General features: G+C 40.7%; 1 protein-coding gene across 20 annotated transcripts in view; it reads right to left on the minus strand.

Annotated features, from left to right (window-relative positions):
• MYO18A (myosin XVIIIA) overlaps positions 1 to 27,801 on the minus strand; it is a 597,092-nt gene that overhangs the window by 173,118 nt on the left and 396,173 nt on the right. For all 20 annotated transcript variants that reach the window (XM_063955930.1, XM_063955929.1, XM_063955931.1 and 17 more), the window contains 3 exons: positions 9,631 to 9,696; positions 6,773 to 6,901; positions 1,422 to 1,565 (listed from right to left, as the gene is read on the minus strand). In XM_063955930.1, the coding sequence (XP_063812000.1) occupies positions 1,422 to 1,565; positions 6,773 to 6,901; positions 9,631 to 9,696 (339 nt within the window). The remainder of the gene's footprint in view (positions 1 to 1,421; positions 1,566 to 6,772; positions 6,902 to 9,630; positions 9,697 to 27,801) is intronic.

Here is a 27,801-nt window from a genome sequence, read left to right on the forward strand (position 1 = left end):
ATCATGTATACGTTACCAAGGGAGGATACAATGATGGCACTCTGGAGGCAACTTTTCAGATACAAAAGCTGCCTCCTGAGTGCCATCATTTATCCTCCTTTGGTGACGTACGTGTGTGTGTGTGTGCGCGCGTGTGTATATATATATATATATGTGTGTGTGTGTGTGTGTGTGTATATATATACACACATATATATATATATATATATGTGTGTGTGTGCGTGTATATATATATATATATATATATATATATATATATATATAAATCAGGGTTGTACTCCATAGGATTGAAGTCATCATGCATTCTCTTATTTGGTGTTGAATGAAAATTGGATTATAAATCATATACCCACAAATGATTGCAACATACATGTTTTTAATAAGTAATTGTGAATTGTCATTTTGGATGTACTTTATGTGCTGATGAAAAAATTATTGACTGGGATCCAGTATTGTTTTATAAATAAATTTGTTTTTAGAAAATCTTGTGGTTATAAACATCTTGGAGATATTGTGTAGCTAAAATATTACCATAATTAGCTCCCTTGAGAACCCCCCCCCCCCTCCTTGTTCATTTATATCTGGGTACCCTGACTAACAGAGGGTACTCCCAGAGGTTGGAGCTAACTAATCAGCGCAAAACTGGGGCTTGTTTTACTTTATATATATATATATATATATATATATATACCAGACGTTGGGTCCACACTCACGTTTAAAGATATCTGCTGGGGTGCCACCCAAAACTGGAGACCTATTTAGGGTCGCCAGTCCAATCCACAAGCAAAAAATGGGAGCACTCACCAGTCTTCATTAAGCAGGATTTTAATTAAAGTGTCATACCAGAGTCGTATCTGTCTGGTATGACACTTTAATTAAAATCCTGCTTAATGAAGACTGGTGAGTGCTCCCATTTTTTGCTTGTATATATATATATATATACATATATATATATATACACATACATACATACATACATACACACACACACACACACACACACACATAGCACTCAACAATCTACGGTGCCTGAGGTATGTGACCACACCATTTAAATGTAATAAATGAGACACACACACACATAGAGTATACCCATGGTTTGAAAACAGAGGACTTGGTTACAATTGTACCACTGCAATCACCAGGGAAACACACTTCCATTTACAGTTTAACTGTTCACTGCTCATGTGGATCTCACTTTTAAATCATTTAAAAAGAAACATTTTGCAAATAGCCCATTGTCAGCTAAGTTTTATTTATTACCAAAAGAATAAGGCTGGTGGATTATGTGTCTTACTTAAGTAATGTTCTACCTTACTACTAAAAGGTACATAGTGATTGCAATTAGGTTAACAGGTAATAATTTAGCTGTTATTATTATGCAGCAATTTGGATCTCATAACATTTTCAAAGGAACTTACGTCTTTGCCCCGGATTTGGTCCTCTGTCAGCTGTACCTCTATCAGAGGCCGAACAGTGGTGAAGAGCTTCCACCAGGGCCAACCCTTCACTCCCTTGTTCTTCTTGATGTTCTTCTGGATGCAGCGAATAGCAAGTTCTTGTATCTACAGCAAAATACAACATGAATCAGTGCATAGAAGAGTTCAGGCTTCCAGTACACTTAGTAGAGAAATTATAATAACCCGATAATAAAAGAGGTAATTTGCAGGCAATGCAGCTTGGACATAAAGAAAACAAGCTGCTTTCAGCAGTCAGGAATAATGCCAAGGACATCACTCAGATAAAGTGTAGCCAACATGCCTTGTATGGGAGAAAGAGAAAACAAATATGGAGATGGATGTCAAAGGCAGAACTGTGACCAGGAGAGAGGAGTATACAGAGAAAAAACTGGCAAGAGTTAGGAGCCATTGAGACTGAAGATGGAAGGTGGTAGGCTGTTGCAGAGATGGAAAATAATAACAATAATAATAATAATTATATTTATAAAAAGATTGAGGCGATGAAACTAGACCACCACAATGGTGGGCACAGAATGAGAGTGACAAATCAGGCAAAAAAAAAAGGGCAATTAGATCTCTATATTTACAAAGATTTTTCAAATGTGTTGGTACCAAGTTGGAAAACATAACGCTCAACCAAATGTGACCACAGGCTGCAGACAGTACGCAAGTGTAATACAACAGACATCCTTAAGCTGGGCACACACTGGAGTCAGCCTGTAACGACATATCGGCTGGATCGTACAGTGTGTGCGGCTAATGATGTCTATACAGAGCCACCTGTTACTACTGCTGTGCAGCTCAGCATTTATGCTTAACTACATGATGTCATGCTAAGGGGGTGGGGCCACAGCACCAAGAAGTTCTTCAAGATGATCCGGGCAGCTGTGCTGGCTGCGTGCCCAGAGTGTCTATAGGTCATGCTCTGGGCAGGGCAGCAGCAGTGATACTGGCTGCAGGGCTCTGTTACTGGGCTAGATACAGGGGTCATAGTGCAGCAATGGTGCCTTCCTCTTGACTCTGATCCCTGGATGACAGCACCACTCGCAAACCCCTAGTTACGGACGTAAAAAAAGTGTCCAGGAACCTTTTAGGTGGGTAGAAAAGTAGGGTCAGCTGGTCAGGTAATTGGCTTTACCTATTCCTTCCCTGTGATGCCAACCGTTGTGTGCCTATAATATCCATTTTGACTGGTCAGTTACTACTATCGGATTATTATTCCTGCCAAATGTCCAGCAGGTCAGGTCTGAAATGATCCACACAAACTATGAACTAGGGCTATTGCATGTATTTAGTCTCTTGTAACTGCAAGTAGTAGTTGTAGTAACATATGAACTTCCAAAGCAAATGTCTTTTTATTTTATAATTTGGAAATCTGGGTGATATTTTAAGTTCGGCTACAAGTATGTGAACTGTGTTAAAATAACTGATGTATAGGGAGTCTAAAGTTATGGATTACATTTATGAATAAGGCTTTTTATTATTTGTATAAAAATGTATATTTTATAAGGAAATGTGTGGGAGATTATGCCTGGTTTATGAAATGGGGAATCATGTAGTGAGGATTTAAGAAGTTATACTAGGGAAAAGGTTTAGGGCTATTGCTGGACAGCCTATAATTCACAATTAGGGTACAATTACTCCTATCAGCACAAACACTGCCATCTCAGACCTCCCAGGGGAACATGCACAAAATCCCTTTGCGGATTATGAAAAATTGGCAGTTCTGTGGGACTCATCCAATCGAAGATCTATCCATGTATTCTGGCTCGTCCCATGCAACAGACAATATATACTATGTAAGTTTTCTATTACTGTCATTTTTATCATTTTGGGGTATATTCAACTGAAGTCGAGAGCTGCCGTCTGTCGACTTTTTAGGTCAGAAGCGGTTCCGACCTATTCAATCTAACCCCTAATTATTCGACAAGTCGAAGGAATTCGACTTGTCGAAAAGCACGAGGATTGGCGGAATAGCTGGCGATTCACGTGCTTGTGTCGAAAACGGGGGCAAAACCGACAGGTTTTGGCCCCCTTTTCGACCATCTCAATTCGACTTTAAAAAAAGTCGAATTGAGATGCGCGGGCAGACGGGGGAGAGCAGCACCAGAGGATGGGTCACAGCCGCCGCTCACAGCAGCGTCCACCCAGCTCCTGCAAGCGAGACTTCACTTGCTGAAGCCGGGTGGACGCTGCCGTGAGCGGCGGCTGTGACACATCCTCCGGCTACGCTGCTGTAGCGCTGCTCTCCCCCGTCTGCCCGCGGCTATCCCCCGTCTCAGCTCCCGCATCTCGATTCGACTTTTGTAAAGTCGAATTGAGATTGCATTGAATAGCCCAGGTCGGATCCATTCCGACAAATGAATGTCGGAATGGATCCGACTTCAATTGAATATACTCCTTTATCTTCAGTTCTGTATCAGTACTTTTACATTATTATATCCATTGTGTGAAATGGATTACATACAATAATTATGTGTAGTATGGCCTCTGACAACTGATTGAAGCAAAACCTGGACTGGAACCTTCAGTCCTGTTGCTGCTGCTCTAAAGCAGAGAAATCCTGCTGCTCCGGTTCATGTGGAACTATGCTGTCAATGCTACAATTGTTCTATTTAAATTTAGAATTTAATACATTTACTGGTCACTGTTATGACTCATAGGCCTTTTATGAATAAACATATTGCTTGACAACACTTAACCCTTTCAAAGCTGAACTGTATTAACTATTTGAATGCTGGTGTTTTATCAAGGACCCTAGTGGGTGTCAGCAGGTACAATTGTGTGACCATATTGTGGGGACCTATTGCCCTCATACAAACATTGGTGGAAGAGGACAGGTGTTATTGTGTGAGAGGACTATTTATATTTGGGCTGATGTGGACAATTTGTCACCTGAGGGACAGGTGACAGATGGAGAGCTGACATTCTATGTAATCCCTTACAGCAAATTTCCACATGAAGGACAAAGTGGCTGGCCCTTCCTTAAATAGCAGAATAGGACTATGAGTAGTGTGCTTCACAGGTTAACCAAAAAGTCCTATTGCGCACAGAGCAGTCCTAACAAGGACACAACATGTTGCCTACAGGTCCATATTCAGCACCAGCACAAGCTCATCATGCTTTAAAATCCCAATGACTCTGAGGGCCACCATGTATAGTCATCAATCAGGGAGATATCTTCCTGATGCTGAATGTAGAGGGAAGGGTTATACATAAAGCATAAATAAGCCCGAGTAAGGTGTGCTTGCCACTGGCAGAAAACCAACAAACTTCATTTATAATGTTAACTTTATACATTACACTGTGTAAACACATACATATCAATCACAAGACCAATATTGTTATCGCTCTCCACATCTCCTTAGTTAAATAGTAAAAGTGATGATCAATGTAACAACAAAGGCTCATTCAGAGAATAAATGCGAGTAAATAATTAATTTTTGTGGTTGGGTAACCAAAAATGGTAAGTAATGGTGCTGGCAAATACAAGCGCTTCTTTTACAATTTATTTAGACAAGATGTTTACTTTTGTTCTGTATAAATAATTTAGTGACACCTCTCTCTCTGTAATGAGAACAAGAAGTGTGCTCAGTGCTAGGTGATGAAAAAAACTGAAATAAAAAAAGTAACAGCATTTTGACTTGTGTTTTATGCCGAGAGCTTTCCTAACAAATCCTGGCAAATATTACAAAGTCTTTAATAGCAAAATTTCAACAGTCTTCTGGAAACCCTTAAACCTGTGGCCCTCAAATCAGGAAATTCTGCTGTGCCTGAAATGAATATATCAAAATGTTTACATAAATGTATTAACCAGATATTTAATCTACTTCTCTAAGTATGAAAATCCCAAGAAGCTGCTAGTGACACAAAGTAATGAACTCGGCTCTCAGTGACCCCAAGATACTTGTCATAAACTCTGTGGTTAAATGCACCTAACTTCTAAAACGGAGTATTACAGTCCAGCTCCAGGGCCTGGGCAATTTATTCTTCTTCTTTGAGAAGAGGGTAGAATTAACTTTCATATGATGTCTCAACATTTATAGACCCTAACCGTGTATTGCCTTTGTCCTAATGCAGCATGAAAAATAATATAACTGCATTCATGTAGATATGGATAAAGATTCTACTGGCCATACGGTGCAATCTAGCACGTCAGACTAAGTAATGGGCACTAATCAAGCCACATAAAGCTCCACAGATGAACATTACAGTGCATGCCATTATAGAGGGTCTACATATGTACCCCTTTTTCCCAGAGGAACATTATGCCATCCTAATATAGGGGCAGATGTATTAAGCCTGGAGAAGTGATAAAGCAGTGATAAGTGCAAGGTGATAACGCACCACCCAATCAGCTCCAATATGTAAATTGACAATTAGGAGCTGATTGGCTGGTGCATTATCACCTTCCACATATCACTGCTTTATCACTTCTCCGGGCTTAATACATCTGCCCCATAATACCATGCATGAGACAATGCACAGCAAACTTTCCAATTAAGCATTCACTTGCATTTTCCATTACATTCTTTATGCGAACAAAAATGGAACGGCACAGGTCATATGCTTAATTGTGCAGTGCCTACTATAAACTGCATGACAACTTTTTAATAGCATGGACTTCATGTATGCTAGCACTGCAATGGTTACCTGACGTCCAGGTGATGTGAAGAAGATATGTCATATGACTGAATATAGACAACAGTAGTTGCATCTATTTTGTGACCACTAGGTGAGCAGCCCAGATCTAACACAACAAATGTTGAGTGCCATTATACTGTAGACAAAGCACTGAGGGAAGTAGCCAATGGTTTTAGAAAGCTATGAATTTCAGTATGAAGACCTTTTGTGTGCAGATGAATAGAATCAGCGAAGGGGTTTGTCACCTTGAGATTGCTGTGAAGCATATGTAGCCAAGCGTCCAGAAATCTACTTACCACAGACACATACCCTGCGCTGAAAAGTCTTACTGCCCTTCAACATTCCAACAACCGAAACTACACACGTGTGACAAGGAGACAGTAGGACATAGCCCTTACCGTATCAGAAAGTGCTGCATCCCAGCTGTGTGCCTAAGCTCTTGATAAGGTCTATGCTGTAATCCAGCTCAGCAGAGAAATGGCACAAACAAAAAAAAAAGACCTGTCTGTCCCTCCCAGTTCGTGCAGACGTTTACAAGGAAACCCCCCCGTCTGACATCAGTCTGTAAACTTTTATAAAAGGCTAGGAGTTTACCATTTTAGGTTACCAGGAAAGGGGGAAAGCTGCAGAACGTCTTTGGAAGAGCCAGTTTAGGAAGCAAACTGTACCTTTCTCTTTTTGAATTGCTGTCGCGCCAGGTAACCTCTGCATGCGGCCTGGAATAATATGAGGTTTTTCCGAGTCTGCTCATCCCTCTGTTCTTCAAGCTTTGTGAGTGTGCCAGCTCGGAAGAAAACCTGAGGAGGACAAAGATTGGAGAAATAGATTCAGACCAGAGCCGCCTGCAAAGTGTCAGGTTTTGCAGACCCTCTGATGCAGTTACTGTGCTAATCCCAAACTACTTGAAGGAAACCTGCACAATGTTAAATGCCTTTCTATTGCACAGAAATGTGTATTCTTTCTGACAGTGTATATATGTGTGTGGAGATGAACAGAGAGAGCACCCCAGGTCACCGAAGGGTAGAGATAGATGTGAGTGATCACAAACCCACACTCTGAGATAAGAAGTGAGTAATTGGTTGTGTCAAGACAAAAGTAAAGTACAGCCTAATATTATATTCAAGATGCACGCTAAACACTGGTAAGACTTCACCTGCTGACGTGCCGACTGTTACCCATATCTCCATTCTCCCTTTACATGGAACACTGGGCACAGTTTTTTCTACATTAGGTTATATTTATACAAAAGGCACTTAAGGGGTGGGATTAGTATACTTAAGGGACAAAAATGAATGTGCTACATTGTCTACATCCCAAACAAGTGCTGGTTTAGATTTGTAAAGAATAAACAAGACACACTTTGTTTATAATATGGAGCTGTAGTAGAAGCAGTAGAGTGACCTCTCCTTTATCAGAGAACAGTAAGGAGCTGGGATTCCTGAGCTGCACCCTTTGCTGCCTAGGCTGGACACATGCAAACACCCCACAGCATAAAGTGATCCTTCCGGGGCCCCAGAGGATGAACGTGTTAATCAGCAGGGCCTGAAAACTCACTGAGCCTTTGCTGTATTCCCGCAGCTCATTTGCATGAGGAATTCTGCCTGTGGGAAGCAACTCCAGGTTTGTACATAATGCGAGCCACAGTGTGCCCAGTGCTTTTCTCTAATAAATCCATGCAGTACATTGTGCAGAGTGTGAATGGGTAGCTGAATCTTCAATATCCTCCCGTTAACACTGGACATGATGTGGCTTTCTGCAACTCTTCTAATGGAAAGGCTTCAGTGATGTAGGATATGATCACGGGCATTTACAAAGGAGCCTATGATGGTCTTTTAACTGAAGCCAACAGACAGTGATTAAATAATCCCTTTTGCGGAGTTCTACTGGCTTTATGAGCACTACACACAGGCACAGTACTGCTGACAGCGAGAGATATGGATGCAAAAATAGGCTAATGAAAATTACAAAATAAACAAGAGTCATGTGGTATTGTAGTGTAAGAGCGGAGACGGATTGATCGTAAGTACGGCTTTATAGACAGACATTTAGGCAATCAGATCAAACATGTTAAAAGCTGCTTTGCCATTTCCTGAAATTACAATTCTAAAAATAAGCCCTTATTGATGACTGTGGGTAAAAGCAAAAACAAGATTTATTTCCCTGCTGTTCCCATAAGGCCACGTTGATCTTGGACAGTGGCAAAATTACGCTAAGAGGTCCGTTAATGTTGGCCCACCCTCCTGCAGAGGGGCCAGAGCATGCGCTGTGAAGTCCCTCTGAATGTGACCAACGATTCTTTCACTACCCACTCCTTACCCTGGCCACGTCATAGTAATATGTTACAGAGGAACTTTTTAACAGGGTTCAAAAGTGAATTAAAAAAAATATATATATATTTTTTAAACTCTCTAAATCAACTTTTTCTTCTGAACACAAACTGCCGGCAGTCACATGGGTAGCTCTGATGTTTTTCTGGACACATCAATATACAATGAGGAACATAAATTAAATCTTCCGCAGAGGAAAATGTGGTGTTTCTCATATCAGCCAATGGAATTCTAATAGCCCCTTTCTAGTGCTGTTTAAAAAAAGAAACACCACAAACTTTTCCGATGAATCACATACAGAGAGACACATACGCATTAGGATTCTACTTAAAGTACAGATGTGCGGGTTCGGATTAACTCTGATCTCAAATATGGCATCCTATTGGCTATCAGCTCTTTCATATTTTGCATATCCAATAACATTAATCCGGATCAATGAGAACTTGCGCTAGTTTGTCGAAAAGAACCAAGTAAATCCAAACTTGCACATCTCTAAAGGGATGCTAAACTGTTTATTTATTTCCTAGTAGGTTTAATTATTAAAAGATAATTGGGGAGGAGGGGGGTCACTATTTAGTACAGTTCCACTATTTACTTTCCAGTCACCATAAACCTTTAATCTCCTACCTGAGTTATCCTGTCAGTCTAATGACGGTGACAATTCTGTCACAAACACTGTTTGATATACAAAGCCTTTGCAACCAAAGTGGTTTTATCTGGGGATAGCAGCTCATCTCAGAAATGCTTCCCTCCCATCCCCCCTCAAATTAAAGAGAAAACTGCCACAAACGACTCTAATGCTCCAATTGCAAATTTTAAAAAACACAGCTGCATAATTATGATTAAAAATAGGTTAATACAAATTAACGAGATTCAATAAAGTACACCTGGAATGGGTACCATCACTGGATGAGCCCTTCTTAGCATTTTAGTATGTTTTAACCATAATACACAATAAAAAACATAAGGCTATACTAAGCAGCACTGCACATATAATATACACGTTGTACGTTTCCACTCACGTATTGAAATAAACATATTCTATGGTTGCTATGACAACTATTTATATCATACTTGCATCCAATGCACAGTTTTCCTTCATATCATAAATCATGAAAGTCGTGAAAATTGTTTAATAGGGAAAAAAAAGGAAATCATCTCATTCACCAAGTACCCAAAAACAGAGAACACATACATACCCTGCTCAGCCCCATGTGATAACTGCTCTTCTCTAGATCCAGTGATTCTAAAAGTTCTTCCACAGCCTGCAAAGGAACGATAAAACAAATAAACATTTGGCCACCACTTCAAGTAGACATTGGATAGAATTCAATAAAAACAGAGAAAACCCATACATGACCTACTTCTCACTTCTCATATATTGTGTTATAGCATTGGAAATGGAATCCAAAGTTGTCAGGAACGTAGCTACAATACATGGCTGCAAACAGCCTGAATTATGTTTATGCAAAAATATGAAGGTTTAGATTTATTTGAGCTAACACCACTTCTGTATGCACATCATTAATCAGAGTGACATGGCACAAATGAGTCCCAATTCCTTTGACTGCGTGATATATTTTTGAAAACCATTTCTGTAGCATCACCTACAAAATATGAAGCTAATATTAAGTTATGTAAATAAAAATAAACTGATATCCCAAACTGAACAGTGACCACTATAGTTGATTCCCAAACAATCTGGGCCATGATCCGGAAAAGATTTTTTTTGTGGCCTGTCACGACATCTTCCACGTCTCCCATCGGATGCCATTTACTGAGGTCACCTCTACCTATGCCACTAATGTGATGCTATACGTGGGTGCCCAATTAAAGCACTGAAGGGCAGGAGATGTGTACAACACTGGCTGCCCTTCATACTCCAAGGGCTGTGCCTCATGCTATCTGCATTAAGAAGTATGAAATGAAGAGCTTCACGTCTCAGCCATGACAGTACTATCTAGAGAACAGATAGGCTACATTTCAGCTCCACCCCAAAAATACAAAATGCCTGCCTGCCCAATGTGGTCCATTTTAATTACCCATTACAGGAAATAAGAAAACATTTTAGCACAGACATTGGGGGTCATTCTGACCTGATCACTCACTGCAGTTCATTGCAGCTCAGCAATTAGGTCAGAATTGAGCATGCACCGATGCATGGCTGCCAGCCGACGGCTGTCGTTGCCTAGCGATCGCCTCTGCCTGACTGACAGGCAGAGGCAGTTGCTGGGCGGGAGGGGGAGGCACAGCGGCGTTTGGCTGACGTTTTGTGTGCGTGCGGAGGGTGGGCCGCAGCGGCTGCATGACGTCACACGCAGCCTCTGCGACCTGGGCAGCGATGACTGGCTCCCGGACAGCCGGGAGCTTCTCATGAAGTGCAAAAGCATTGACACTTCTGCGGAGGGGGGGGGGGGGGGGGGGGGGCGGCTGACATGCGGGGCAGACTAGCCCTGTGCCGAGCGTCCCCCCGCATGTCAGGTCTGAATTAGGCCCATTGTCCTGTATGGTTTGAGCATCTGCATTTCTTAAGAAGATTTCTATTCTCAAAGATGACTTATTGTAGGAAAATAACTGCCATTCATATTAACCAGCACATACTGTATTGGCAATCACAGCCATATGCTGTACACTTTCAGCATGTACATCTATTTCCTGAAACCTTACACATAGCAGACAATATCTGTGCTGAAAACAGAGCACACACTGAGGGCCTGATTCATGGTGCTGCATCTAGCGAATCTTAGCAAACGTAAGTAGCTTTGTCTCTTTCTGGGCGAGTTGGACGGGTCAGGGCTGTTTCTCTCCGTACGTGAAACAGGAGTTTCTGGGTGTCAGTTGGGTGTTCACGTGGACGAGAAGTGTCATGGACATGTAGACAGACTTGCATCGGTATCCGGATGATAGATAGACACCATATGTTAGACAGACATTAGGTCGACAAGGTCAAAAGGTCGACATAAAAAGGGTAGACAGTACAAAAGGTCGACAGGGTCAAAAGGTTGACAAAAATGGTCGACCTTAAAAAAAAGGTAGACACAGGCTTTTTTTTTTTTTTTTACATGTTTTTGGACTGTTTATACTTTCTTTATCCATGTCGGCATAGAGTTGGTTATAAACCGAGCCCGATGCGTGGGGAGCAAAGTGAGCCCTGCAAGGGTATGCCTTTCTACAATTAGTGGTCCCAGATGACAAAACTATCCACACAAACCCCCAAAATGCAAAAAAAATGGTGTCATGGCTACCTTTTCGACCATTTTCATGTCGGACTTTTGACCCTGTCTACCTTTTGAACGGTCTATTTTTTCATGTCAACCTTTTGACTGTCTAACATGTGGTGTATAGCTATTGACTGTCTAACCAGGCACTGTCTATCTATTATACCACACCCCTTGCATCTTAGGGCTCTACATACTAAGCTTTGGAGAGAAATAAAGGGGTCTATTTACTAAGCCTTGGAGGGAGATAAAGTACCACCCACACAGTTAAATCAGTAAAATATCATATTACAAATGTGACTGCATATGGAGCCGAGTACAACTCAGAATCAACAGCCCTTCATTTCTGGAGACACACCCAGCTTTTAAATTTCTTTTTATGGTAATATTTATTTAAGCAGAATATTTAAATTTACATAAAAACAAAACAAAAACAAGTACACTGTAAATCATACTACTACACGTGTCAGTTTTCCCATATATGCCTCGGATCCTAGCATGGCTCACCTCCCACAGTGTAACCTTTGTAGTGCACCCAACCTAGCTGCCTCACCTGGCACGCTCGTGGATGGGATGAAAAATACATGGACCTGACGGTTATGTTGGGTCAGTACTCCTAGCATTATGGTAATCTCTTCTAGGCGTAACCTAGTCCACTTAGAGTAATCCTACATACTGTAGTGCGCCCAAGACGGCTGCCTCGCCTGGAATATATAACCCACAGAATGCATTACCCAAAATGTCTGCACTAACCCGCAGTATGCTTATTGTGCTCTCTAGGTCTTGTTGTTTTGTCAAATTAATTCTGTGTCTTCTTTACTTGCTGTAATACTAAATGCTTGTACAATGTACTGTTTTCTATGTCTGTAAAGCGTCTTTGAGTCCTGCTTATGAAAAGCGCTATATAAATATAATTATGATGATGATGAGGTACCAGGTATACCAAAGTATTACTGCAATTCAGTGGACAGTGTGAAGAACACTTCTAGTACCTACAAATGTAGAACACATGCCAAGTGTCAGTCATCCTTACCACCATCTGCTATCTAGATACACTCCAAGTGACTGCATTATATAGATATTATAATGCTTTTCGGTTCTTAATTGCAATGCTAAAGAGTCAATTGTAAACTGCAAAACTCGTACTAAAATAGCAATGAAAGTGTTATAGCCGAGTGCATTTCATTGAATGGTCTTTTTTATTATGATGTATCCTTAATACTTTTATTATGATTAGTAATGATGTATTATTAATACTGCGCTGCTACACTGCTTGTCTGTGCTCCATCAGCACATCAAAAGGAAAGTCTGTCATTATATAAACCAAATGATTATTGGAGAGTTATTGTTATTTATAAAGCATCAACACACAGTATTCTACATCACTACAATAGGAACGTGTCATTGGTCACATTCATCACAAAGCACAAGGAAGCAAAGGATGTAATGGCTTAGGTAAATATTATCAAGTGTCGTGAATGGACGCACTGAGTTCCTCTGATCTCTGACAAAATATCACACGGAAAAGATGGACAAAAGCCCCTTTCCTAAGGGTAATTAGGAATTTTACTTTGTGTTATTACTGTAGTTAATAAGGCTTTTCAAAAACTGTATTACACTATTATGTGCCCTTTCTAACCGTTTCCATGTTTATGCTGATATTACACAAGATAATTGACTGCTGGAAAGTCCAGGACCCAAGATCCATACTCCAGGCTGATTTACAAGTTTCCCTCAAGAAAGGGCACAACCAAAGGGAAACCTGCTTAAAGTGAGTATAATATCATTTGCATATGGTGTTATAATACTACACTATGGTCTGTCGTATTTGATTGTATTGCATCATACAGTATAAGAGAAAAGGTAGAGTAGATCTGGCTCTTATATATTTTTTCCTAACATCTATATGTGTGCATTCATTATTATTATCATTTATTTATATGGCGCCATATCATTTTAAGCTGTTACGCCCACAGAGCACCCATGTCTCCTTGCGCTATTGTTATTTGGGCCCTCTTTTGGTGGGAGGACCTGTGTACTCTTAGGCTGCTTATTTTATACCTGTTGTGTCTCAAGTGTCCATCATTTACCTTCTAGACCACGTCTTTGTGTATGATCACCGACCAGCAACAATTATTTTTATTTTTGTTTATCTGCTGCATAATGTATTGACGGATTAAAAAAATCTCAATAATGGCACAAAATGAAGTTATTGAATCTGTTATGATGCAGACACTCTCTAAAAATGCAAATAAATGAGTTTTTGTAGTAAAGGACTATAAAATAATAACTTATTGTAGGTACAATGTCAGAGTGCATGTATAAATATGGGCAAGAGATCCTATAATGGTAAGAATGGAAAAAGGAGGTAAGCATTCAGAATAATATGCGCGTATATAATAATAAATATAGTGTCCAGAGCAATGAAAACCCATCAGTAAACATATCTTACAATAATAACAAATATATATACAGTATAATGTACAAAGACTTATCAATAAACTAAATTTTTAATTTTCCCTCCTCCTGCGCGATATCGTTTTTTATATTGCCCAGTGTGTGTGCAGCTGATGATGGCCGATGTGCGGCCCTGCAGGTCATTAATGACCCTCGGTGTCGGACATGCATGCAGCTCAATTTGGACTCATCATCCGAAGCTGCATGTACATCCCGGCCGCGGCATGACGTCACTGTGCGATATCGCTAGCGATATCTCACAGTATGTATGCCTGCCGTCGGGAGGCCCAGGTCAGGAGGGGGCAAAATAGGAGCTGTCGCTTATGGAGCACATCAATTAGTGTGTACCCACCTTTATATATACTATTCAATACAATCAAGTATGAAAACCCTTTGCTTTGTATTGCGTATATATGCACAGCTTGTAGAAGTAGAATAAAATACAATTAAAGCACTACGTATAAATGCATCATGGTGAAACAAATCTATTCTATGGGGGGTGGTTAATACCTTTACTCAATAATATTCCCATGATGGTTACAAAATGCCCATTACTTTTCAGCCAATTCTCAGTCGGAGACAATGCCAGGCTCTTTAGCACTCCTTGTCACGACTCACATTTCCTGCTAGAAGAGCCGGCTACCCACTGATTTATCATACTCATTAACAACTTTACTTCAGCAGAACATGCCGCACATTAATATTAATACACCCTCGTGTAGACCTGATGCTGTGCACGGCACTGTGCGCTGCAGAATCACAATTAGTCCTGCGGAAGGCTGGAAATCTGGTATTGTGTACAAGGGTATAGATAAACAGTAAATAGATTTAACCAGAACATACTACATTTGCTTTAACCCTTAGAAATGTGTCTTTATATATCTAGCCTCAATATGCCACACACTGCAAGATGCCGGACGTGAGTGTGCCACTAAGTCCCGTGCAACTCTACTAGATCAGGGTATCTTTTTTTGTAAAAAAAAAATGCGTCTCAAATCGACACACAGTGCAACTAGAATGCACAAGGAGACTGTGCTGATTAATTTGATATGCAACACTTGCATATCTGTGTGTGACTGAGTCTGTACAACGGAACGGCTGCTACACTGTAGCACTTCATATACAGATTCAGAGACTCAGTCGCACGCAGATATACAGTGTTGAATATTACACTGTTTGGCATGACTGCAGCAATGATGTACAAGGACATCTGTTTGTTGCAGAAATAACTCCTTTAATTGAAATGTTTGCCAATTTGAAAGGAAAAACTACTTACATATGTCCTTGGTTATTCTCGACACTAGCTGAGGCAATCGCGGGTCATTTGCTGCGACTAGTGTTCCCACGGCCATGTGCATGCGCTGCATGTGCACACGTGATCCACAGGATTGCCTGAGTGCGTACACTTTCACTAACAGGTTGCATGCGGGCGTGTTCACAAGTACATTAAAGTATGCTATCCAATTATGATTTAAGAATAATTTGACAAAAAAAACCAACAACTAACGTACAGGTCTGGTCCACTGGTCTGTTCTATGGTAGTCAAGAAAAAGTCTCCACCCACTGACATACAGAGTATCTATGATGTGCATAAGGATCTACAGCATACTTGTCGACTTCATGGCTGTTCTCTCCGGGAGAGAGCAGCCAGGTCGGCTCAGCAGGGGGGCGGGCAGTGACGTGATGTGCAGAGGGGGGCGGGCCAGAGGCAGAACAGGGGCGTGATGGAGGTGGAACGGGGCGTGGCTGATGGATCGCGTCATGTAAGCCACGACCCCCGCTGTGTAATGCCGCTATTACCGGCATTATACAGCAGAGGGCGTGGCTATGATGACGCGATTCAACAAGAATTGCGCCATCGCCTGCCCGGACCACCCACTTTACTCGCTAAGTGGGCTGCTGGGCAGGGGGGACCCCTGAAATCGGGAGACGTGCCTGCTCTTCCGGGGGCCCGGGAATGTCACCCAATTTTCGGGAGCCTCCCGGCCATTCCGGGAGAGTAGGCAAGTATGATCCACAGATATCAACAATCTAATTTGTTATTTTCCTTTTAAAAATGTCAAACACACGTTCTCAGTAGGTAATATGGCATCATCTCTGTAATAATCCCTTTAGATTGTAAACTGTCACAAGCTGGGCCCTCTTCCCTCATATGCTTATCATACCCTCAGTTTTACCATCATCTCCTCCCAAATAACTACAAAGGCACATAACCTGCGGGTTCTGCAGCCCTGCTGCTTATTGGCTTATAATGACTGCTTATAACCCATGTCCTGCAATGTTCTGTACAGTAAGTCACTTTTTCCTGTTTTATTCATACTGTTTCTGTACCTTGTAAGGCGCTGCGGACCCTTTGTGGTGCCATATAAATAACACATAAAATTAATTCTGAGTTTCTGGTAGATTGAGAGCAGCGGGCTACCAAAGAGCTAGAGCAAGATAATGTAAAGTGCATTACATACTAAAAATACAAGTCAATGTTTAAAGAAACCCCTATGGTTGCAAGTTCAAACGATAGGTCCAGTATGTAGTCAGTTTGTCGACTTTCAGAACATGGTCTGAATATCAATACTGAGAATGTCAACAGCCGACTTTAGTGTTAGGCTATGATTTGGTTTAAGCGAAGAGTAAAAGAGAATGGGAAAACCTATTGTTCACATAACGAATTTTTACATTCACAATCCTGACATTTGACAGTGCTGACATTTGACTTGTCGACAATATGCTGTCAACATTAGGAATGTTGACAAAATATACCAGACCCACTGATATTTAACAGATAATTAAACAAAACTGTAACCTTGGTGCCAAGAGTGGATGATGGCTGCGGCATCTCTGCCTTTTCTACAAAGAAATGGTTGGCAAGTGTCCATTCTGACTTCTCCACTGTAGAGGCATTGCAATAATGGAAGATCGATGCATTATGTATTTAGAATATTTTGCAGTTGGTGTGTGCACTCATAACCAGGAGAGTATTTTTTCATCCTTCTGGTTAATTCTCTTGATAAATATCTCCTTGCAACACCATTTTACTATGTTTATTATGTCTATGCATATCTCTGTGTAGTTTGTATTGGTCTGGTTTGTAGGGAAATGATACCCCCTTTCTTATTCGAAATTATTTATTAAAAGCTAAGTTTTATACTTAATAGTGTGTTTGTGAGTGTGACCTTTCTCTTTCCTCCATTACTACCTTAAATCAGAATACTGTAAACTAATAATACATAGTACTCAGCACTAAGGTAATAAAAGCCATGGCTATATATCTCAGGCATCTACAACTAGAGCTATTTTACACCCCAAGTTAGGAGCGCTGCACCAAAGAATATATTAAATATACTCTGTATCTAAACAATGATTTGTAAACCTTGCGATGCTGACATGTAAGGGATAAGAATTTCAGTGTAATAGATATTGTGCAGATGTATTCCATTCGCTGCCTATGCCCAAATTACCATTTGCATTGTACAGAGTGGCAAGCTTGCAAATACTGTCACAGATATTTCAATGGTTATGAGCGTCAGATTAATAACATTTATATGAAAGCTCACAAATTAAGAAGAAATGCATAGTGGCAGTCTTTTTGGTATATTTATATCAGTTCTTAGCCTCCCAGAATAATTTGCTCATTATTTCAACAATGATGTAGATCTATAGCACTTCACATCCCAAATCATCATGACACTGCCAAGCAACAACGTTTCAACACAGCTCAAAGACATGGGATGCAATTAGCATTAACTGCATCCCCTAGAAGACTGTGCTGATTAATGATATGTGACACATATATGTGTGCGACTTAGTCTCTTTACGAAGCGCAAAAGAACTAGACATGGAAAAGAGCCACTGCACTGTAGCACTTCATATACAGATTCAGAGACTCAGTCGCACACAGATATACAGGTGTCATACATCAAATTAATCAGCACAGTCTCCTGATGCTCCTTTTAAGGCACATTTTTGGCGAAAAAGATGCATAAAAGACTTCTGATGCTAGCAGAGTCTCAAACGACCTGGCGTGCCAAGAGGAGCTTATGGACAGAGACCCGACTTACATGCCAAAAATGGCCGCCACAGGACTGAAGGGGTTTGATTGCCTGCTCTCAGCAACAGGGCTGCCATCGGGAGAAGACAGATGCTACTTTTGTCTCAGGACCTGGCAGAGAGGGGGCCCAGGTGGCAGCGGTGTACATGGTGCTTAGGCGGGCAGCCACAGTGCTGGCAGTATATCAGATATGATGTCGGTCACCAGACAATTGAAGTTTGCTAAACTGTAACTAGCGAGACCTCGCAATAGCTCATAACCCGTAGTCCCACACCATCGGAAGCCCACCGCATTACCATGCCTGTGTGTGCCGAACCATACACATTGTAATCAGGAGGTGCGAGGGGTCTGGTCTACTGATATACAGCGGAGGACACTACCACATCGTCCACCAGCACTCCCGGATATTGTTCACTGAGTGGGGAAGAAGAGGACATCACTCCTGGGTAAGTGTTTATTTGTGAATAATACACACCCCCACAGTCCAAACTTTGCAATTTTTTTAAAACAAGTTTATCCACCAATTGATTCCCCATCCACGTTGTAACCCCACCCACAATATCCACAGCTCTGTCCAGGTGCTGAGAGGGCAGTAAGGAGCACCAGTAGTCTGAAGTAAGTTCCGTGGCTGTTAACAAATTTTGAGTTATCTAACAAACCTACATTAAGAGAACATCAAAACTCCAAATGGAATATCAAACTCCATTATTATTTTTACAGTTACTCCTCAGAGTATATATGTATACTGTGAATTTATCATTTTTATCAGGTCCCCCACCAGAGATATTAGAGGTCAATTAAGGTGAAAAATGGAAAAACTAGCAATTTTAAAATGCTGTAATAAAAAATTTACTTTGGGCTCAAATTTCAGTCATAAGGAAGTGCCGTAGGGAAGTAGTTATATGACAAAAATGTAGCTTGAAATGTGCTGAAAATAAAAAATTGTATCCAATATTTCTATTACTTTTCTGAGCTGAGATATTGCATTTACCCCAAACGTCTACAACAGTTAAAAATGTCGTACGCCATGATACAAAAATGGCCGCCATCTTCATATGAAGGCAAATAAAAAACAGTAATGGTGGTTTCTGACTACTAACTTACAGGGGTCATCACACACAAAAAATAAAAAATGTGAAAAATAGTAAGACAACCAATTAATTTAATTCTGGACCATTTGATATGGATTGATGCAGCATCAATGCACATAACGTTAGCTGATACCACTTCTCCCCCATAACAAAGGATAATACATTTATGCCTATAGGGGTAGATGTAAGAAGTGTCGGTATGGGGGTGAAGCGGTATCAGCGCATGTTATGTGTATATACAATGCCAAAGATATGCAGTGGCAATGTATCGATTTCGACAGCTGCAGGTGTAGTTGCCCATACACCACAGCAAGGACTGCGTTGCCTCTGGCGGGTACCGGCTCCAGGCTGCATAGGGGATCTCGCGAGACGAGAGAGATCTCACGCATGCCCAGTGAGCTGGCAGCGGGGGAGACACACAGCGCAACAGAGTTTTCACTCCCCCTCTCCTGAGCCAAGATGTTAATTCATCTCAGTGCTAGTGCTTGCCGCTTTGCCTCGAAGCAGGAAGAGCAATACCGGCACGATATGTGCCTGTAACATACATCCACCCCTATGTAACCATGCACACGGATGAAAAAAAACAACAGGTATTTAGCATGTCACGCTGCACAGTCACTGATGGACTGAGCTCAGACTGAACGTAGATAAGCAAGGGACAAAGCATGACAATGCACACAGCTGTAAACAAGAAGGACAGAGCAGGTCAGACTGTATACTAACACGAGAGACAAAACATGTCAGAATATGTACATACTAACAATACACAAAGAACATGTAAAAAATACACTCATCTATAAATGATGTGACCCCCCACATAAAAATAATAATAATAATAATAATAATAATCGTAAAAGACATTTTCAATTTCTAAATGCTCAGGAGAGAAAACAGAAGCCACAGTACAGAAGTACCACCAATGATGAAAGCCCCCTACTTTCTATCTAAAAGGCTCACATCATGCAATGAGAATTTCATACATCTACCAACAATGTCAAACAACAGGAACCAAATCGAGAGCATCTGAAATGGAGCATTACTTATGTGCAATAAAAGCCTTGAAAAGAAGATTACAATGTATAGATGCTTCCTTGTGTAAGAACACAACGTGCAGCCCAGCACCAAGGGGAAGAAACCTTAAGCCTACTGTATATCAAAAGCTTTTCATTTCAAACTCCTCCTACATATTTATTTTATGCGAGGTAAAAGCCTGCAATCAATCATGAAAACATGTCTTTTCAACTCAATTTTCAGTATAATGTATTACTACCTCTATCACATCAATGGCTTTATCTGCAGTAACATTTTTGGGGATAAAAAGAGAAACAATAACTAGCAATTTAAAACATATTAATGACTAATTATATTTTCACACTAAAGTTCCTATTAAGGAACCATGGGGCAGATGTATTAACCGGTTGTGTCTATGTTACCTTCGTGATCAGGCCCTGGAAGTGACATAACGAGAGGGCAGGAGAGAACTTCAGCCCTTACAGCACCTAAATGTTATCTCCGTTCTCCGTCCGTTTGGGGGCTTTGTTTTTTTTCTATGCACCATTGGACACTCGCCACGCTTCGGGCTCGGTGTCTCGCTTCGCTCACCACAGATTACTACTCCAAATAGTTTGTGACATGGACCCAGGGGGTTATGGGAAAGGTCCTCTCGGCGAAGAGAAACTAGACGCTACCTGTATTAAGCTGGAGAAGGCATAAGGAAGTGATAAGCCAGTGATAAATGCAAGGTGATAAACACACCAGCCAATCAGCTCCCATATGTGAATTAACAGTTAGGAGCTGATTGGCTGCTGCATTATCACCTTGCACTTAACACTGCTTTATCACTGCTTTATCACTTCCTTATGCCTTCTCCAGGTTAATATATCTACCCGATAATCTGACATTTGCGGATCGGCCAATGTGTAGGGCCCATAAGAAGTACCTGATAGATCATAGCCACTTCTAATTGGCACTTTGAAAGGGAATCTGGAGTGGAAACCTATGCTTCTCTATTGATCAAACACACTAAATCCTTCCTCTGTTCAATGTAATTAATATCTACTGTATATACTGGCAATTATGTGAAAGAAAAGCAGATTACAGAAATCTGTGGCAGAATTATATTTGGATGAAAAACAAACATCTTTTACGCATATATCTAGCATAACTATTAATCTAGCATAATCAATTAGGCCATTGTTCTAACATAACTGAAATCGCGCATCATTGGTATGTATGTGCGTATTGTGTGTTTAGAGCAGGCAGTGCTGTATGTATGTGTTTTATTGGCAACTGTCTTTTGTTGTGGTGAAAGTTTTACAGCACCATAACTTGTTATAAGGGTGTTTTAATTCTAGGGTCTCTCATTATAGAGACATTTTATATTTCTGCAGTTTACAAAACAAATGGTTATGCACCTTTATATAATAATATGACAGAGTTTAAAAATGAAGAAAGCCTTACGTGTATAAAACAACCACTATGTAACAGACTAATACCCACGACAACATGTACAGGTTGCTAACTTTAGTATTCTCAGTAATAAAACGTTTATTGGACAGTAAAACATAACGTTGTCTATTGTTTTTGTGTACCACTTTCTATTCTTACGACAGATATTAAATGTTAAATTATGATGGCATGTGCTAAAGCAGTTGGTTTATGAAAAAGCATTATGCTGCAAGTTTTTACTAACTTTTTGTTTTCCTCTAGCATTTTATCTCCAGCTGCCAGTGCACAAATTATGTATAAAGCACCAGAAGATAAGTCAAGTGGATGGTCCTTTGGGGAGAGGAACAGGCATAAGTTGAGATCAGCGCTTATAGCAGTTAACCCTCGCTTTGTACACAGAATATACTTTACCACTATTTTAATCTCAGAGCTGTTTATTATGTTCTAATGTGATTTAAACTAAATGTAATACAGCAGGAAAGAAAATCTGGACACCATTCTACAAATAACCTCAATAGAAGCCTGGTTTATAGTTATAGGGACACTTACTTTTAGCGTGTTATGGAATAGATTTCTCAGGAATTATTACACAGTAAAAGGGAAAATTATTCAGGTTTTTTTTTGTTTTAAAGGGGTGCAGTCACACCTTGCTAGATTTTAGCCAGAGGCCCAAACACATACACAGTACCTGGGCCCGTCAGATCTCGACAGCTCTGAAAGAAACACGTACATAGTTTTTACACCCTTAAGTGGGATATAGGTAAGGTTTCCCTTTTTGTTTCTTCTTTTGCGGGGAGGGGGGATGGGGGTGGTGGTATATCTTCTCTTTAAATGTAAAATAGAAAAGAGTCCCAATACACAGAGCCAAAATAAACAGGGCAGAGGGTCGCAGAGGAGCGCTACCAGAGTTGCCAGACAGACTGGAGAAAGAACCGAAGACAGAAAAAAGCCAAAAGCAGAAGGGGAGGAGCAGGTAAGAAAAAGATAAAGCTGACATAATCATTTAAAAAATGAAACTAAAAAACTTATTTTTCAGACCCCTCCAGGAGCCCTTTTTGTACGAACAGACCCCTTCCAGTGCCCCTCTGTGCCATCAAACAGCTCTATTTGCCCCTTTATGAACAGGTTTCCTTGTATAATGCCCAAAGCAGAGGCATAACTGTGGGAGGCAATGGAGTTGGCTGCAGCCGGGCTTTTGCTCTGTAGGGGGGCATCTCTCCTCCCGTTCCGTGTGTTCAGTGACAACATGCAGTGAAGTTAATTGATAGCCACCGCTATGCACCTTACAAGTCACTCCCTCTTTATTATACAGGAGGTACATATTTTACAAGTGTCATACCCAGGATTAGAACCCACAACCTATTACACTGGAAGCAAACACCTTACTGATTAAGCTATTTGCTCCTGTACAGGAAGCTTGAAAATTAACTACATATAGTAGTTAGAAGGAATAAATACTTTTTACCGATGGCCGGGATCCCGGCTGTCATGCTATCGACGGCGGGATCCAACCACCAGTATGCCGCAGCAGGGCGAGCGCTAGAAAGCCCCTTGCAGGCTCACTGCGCTCGTTCCGGTGTCGGCATCGTGACCGCCAGGATCCCGACAGGCGGTCTCGTGATTGCCTCCCAGAAAGAATTCTCATGTTTCCTATACAGGAGCAAATAGCTTCATCAGTAATTTGTCTGCTTCCAGTGTGATAGGTCGTGGGTTCTAATCCTGGGTATGACACGTGTAAAATAATGGTCAGAGAAATAATCAGCATTGTGAGTGACTGAGCAGATCTATGTACTGTTTGTCTCCACACTACATAGATCTGCCTAGTTGCAATGGTTTTGAACTTACAAGTAGCTTCATATAGTTAGATTGTGCAGGAGAAAATATCTCTATCAGTAAGGTGACCGCCTTCAGTATAACAGGTCATGGGTTATAATCCTGGGTATGACTGCTAAGAAATGTGTGATTTAAAATAAATGACGATATATATATATATATATATATATACATACACACATATTTGTTTTAGAACACTCCATATACACAAATATATATATATATATATATATATATATATATTTTATGTATGCTGCTTGACAAAAGCGTCAATGAACGACGCTGAAACATTGAAAACAAGCCTGTTTGGTAATGTATGATCATTGACCGGAGTGCCGCCTAGCTGCAAACTACATGGGGACGCATCCGTGCTGGACATCCGTCGTGGAGGGCACCCGGTAATAAGTTTATTAATTTATGTGAACCCGAAGAGTGCCGGATCTTGGATCTATATATATATATATATATATATATATATATGGTGTAGATGAACGGCGGCACTCAGACAGACTCCTCAATATGCAAGTAATGTCATATATTGAGACCGTGAAACCGACATGTTTCGGGGCTAAACCCCGTCCTCAGGGTCAAACAGCAAGTGCTGTTTGACCCTGAGGACGGGGTTTAGCCCCGAAACATGTCGGTTTCACGGTCTCAATATATGACCTTACTTGCATATTGAGGAGTCTGTCTGAGTGCCGCCGTTCATCTACACCATATATCAGTGACTTGGAGTCACCCGGAGGGCACCGCAGCTTTTACTACACAGGCGATCAGGAGTGCCGGGCCATCCACAGCCACATTATATATATATATATATATATATATATATATACACACACACACATATTTATCTACAAATAGGAACACACACCAATATTTATCTTTCCGCCGGGCAGCTGTGACGTACTTATGCCACTGGCCCCAAGGTTTGTAATATTGTCCTAGTAGGTAGACCCATTATATTGATAGTATAATAATTGTTCTCTCCAGGGTTGCAAAGGCGAGTAGCAATATAAGTGAAAAGCTGCATTTAGTGTACAGCCCAGAAGGCTTTCTATGTGATTTTGTTGTGTTTATGTCTTTTGTAGTTGTACAGAGCAACCTTCTGATGGTTAAAGGTTTTATGAACAGTATCTTGACCTCGGCACATAAAACTTTACACAGCAGAAAGGATAGACTGTGGTTTAATATTGACAAGCCATGTACACAGATCAGAGCAAATCAATAGAGCTGAACTGTCACTACACCGGAATTCCGAGCTGCTGAAATTGCTGCTCTCTCAAGCCATCTACTGAATGTATGTATGATTATATTTTAATGGTGCTTTATTCCATTACTACAGTATAACATATGAATCTATCTACTTATAATCTACAAATTTCTTTCTCAATCAGTTAAAAGTAACCTTCACAAATATGTATCAAAAATTTTAAGATACTTACGAGATATGCCGTATTTCATAGAATGTTGTTTTATTGTCATTAGGGAGCCAATTCTGAGCTGTACGCAAAGTGGCTGTGGAAGCCAGATTTTCTACTTTATGCTAATACAGGACTCTATAGGGCTAATGCATTTACACTGATTTTACGTCACAATCATTAACATTTGTATCAGCAAGGTACAAGAGATCCGTGCGAAACCGGGTTCCCTTCCTTGTACGCATGATTCAAACTCGTACAGTGCTTTAGAGCCACATTGACGTTGGTAACATTTACTCATATAACATCAGCATACTCCATTGCGCTATAAAATTGGAATTGCAACATGAATTTCACTATTTATTTATGCAGTACCCGCACACAGTATACTATGTATTTTTTTTCCAAGAACTCTGACTTTCAAAAAATAGTATCAGTTTGCTTATTTCTCCTCACACGGCAAAGGCAATCTATCTAAAATGTTTACGGATGCCAGGATGGGGGAGGTCAGGGCATTGGAACCACCCCCATTTATGGACTTATGGGGTGGGCTGTAATTCAAACCAGTTCGGCAGCCGTGAGGGATGTTGCAAAACCATGCCTTCTCAGTGATTGCCCCTTTAAAAATCAGTCCGAGTTCAACAGGCATCCTACATGGCTGCCGAAGTTGGGTGGAATACATCTGGCCCGTAGTATCAACTGAAAGAGTCTCTACTGAATTTATTCAAGTCACAATGAGGACACATTCCATCACCCAAGAGTTTCATAGTGATTTCTGCAGTGCTCACCAAATTTGAAAGTGGGGACTACCCTATGTCAAACAAGGGTACCAATGTGTCAGCAAGTGTCAGAATGGGGGGAAGCAAAGCACTTTTAATGATCACTTCCTATTTTCTGGCTTTTGAACATTTCTGTAGTGTAATTCCTTTAGGGGGTGGGACTTAATTACATTATCATGCACCTGCCTCAACGTCATCAAGCCCCGCCACCTCACTACTCCGAGCAACATCAATTATTAAGAGGGCACTTAATTTCTTGAACCCCTACAGGTTACAGGATGAGTGCAACTAGTCCTTAGCAGGGGTGGTTATTGGGAGGCAGACGTTTGGGATCCCAGAGGTCACTATACCGAACCCGGGATCCCGGTATCCAGAATGCCGGCAGGGGCGAGCACAACAAAGCCCCTTGCGGGCTCGCTATGCTCGCCACATGTTCTATTCCCACTCTATGAGTGTCGTGGACATCCACGAGTGGATATAGTTAGTCTGCATGCCTACTGTTGGGCTGCCCAACACTAGGGATTCCGGTGTCAGTATAGTGACCGGCAGTCTCCCAACCGCCGGTCACATGACTACATCCCCTTAGCAGTTAAGGTGTTAATTAGCTGTAGTACAAGTTTACAACCATCAGCATTTAATCTGTCACATAAATTTATGGTTTTCATGTAGGGAAGCAACAAACTGGAAGCAGATCAAGAGAAACAGCTTTATTATATATGGATACATTTGTAGACTGCATGGAGTTGTACGCTCCAACTACATGGAAGGTTTATTAGTCAGCAGAGGCTGTGTCGCATACTGCTAAGCGCAATATTTGTCATTTGATTAGAAGATGCATAACTAAGATTCAGGAGCGCAAGTCAGCAAACTGTTGTTAGAAAAGCCCACACATCAATTCAATTCTACAACATTCTGCCTCTTATCAATAAATGAGGTACAGCACAATTTTATATTGAGCAAATACGTTAATACGCTAGAAAGCTATTAGCAAGTAAAATGTGCAACACTCGTTAAATGGTCAGGAAATTGCTCAATGCTTTCTAGCAGCTAAATAGCTACAGTAAGCAACTAAAAGCCTTTATATAGAACTCCATAGAGCCAATAAGATGGCCACACATTATACTAAACTAGCGTTCATAAAACAAAGTATAGTTTTGTATTAAGTCACCAGATGCTGAAAGAATTACTATTACTACATTTAGACCTACAGTTCAAGTTAAAGGGAACCAGATGTATCTAAAATCAAAGTTGGAGTAAAGTGGCATAATAGTCTGGGAAATGAAGAGTTACATGCAAAGGAACAATGGATTAAATACAATGTTTAAGTACAGTGTATACTATAAGTAGAACTGATTTATGATTTATTTATTTTTTACAACTAGGATAATGTTAGTGGCTATCACAAAAACACCATTATCCATTTCTAGATAGTATTTGAATTTCCCATCTAGGGGCAGATGTACAGTATTAAGCCTGGAGAAGTGATAGAGTGATAAGTGTAAGGTGATAACACACCGGCCAATCATTACAGGTTTAAAAAATTACAGTTAGGAGCTGATTGGAAGGGGGGAATTATCACTTTCCACTTATCATTTCTCCTCGCTTAATACATCTGCTTAGTCTTTTCTTAGGGGGATATTTGATTAAACATAATTATTTCATAAAAACTTGAAAATGTGATATATATATATATATATATATATATATACATATACATACACACACAAAAAGAAAACCTCGGCACTCGCCACCCCAGAAGTGGGGTACACAACTGCACTTACCACTCATAGGGTGGGGTGCATGTAGCCCATGACTAAATCACTCAAATACATACAAACAGAGAACCCAGTACTCACCCAAGTAAGCTCACTTATCCTCAACATTTCAATAAATAAATGATGGGGGTTTAGTTAGTGGTTTTGGCCAATGCATGGAAGCCTGCAAACCGATCGCCAAGGTACCCCACCTTCATGCAGGTCCTACACTATCACAGAGTTTTAAAAGCTGACTTCTGTTTCACACATCATCTGCCTGGAGGCCTGGGTCGTGTGTGTGTGTGTGTGTGTGTGTGTGTGTGT

The sequence above is a fragment of the Pseudophryne corroboree genome, chromosome 2 (genome assembly GCF_028390025.1).
Source record: "Pseudophryne corroboree isolate aPseCor3 chromosome 2, aPseCor3.hap2, whole genome shotgun sequence".
Classification (NCBI taxonomy): domain Eukaryota; kingdom Metazoa; phylum Chordata; class Amphibia; order Anura; family Myobatrachidae; genus Pseudophryne; species Pseudophryne corroboree.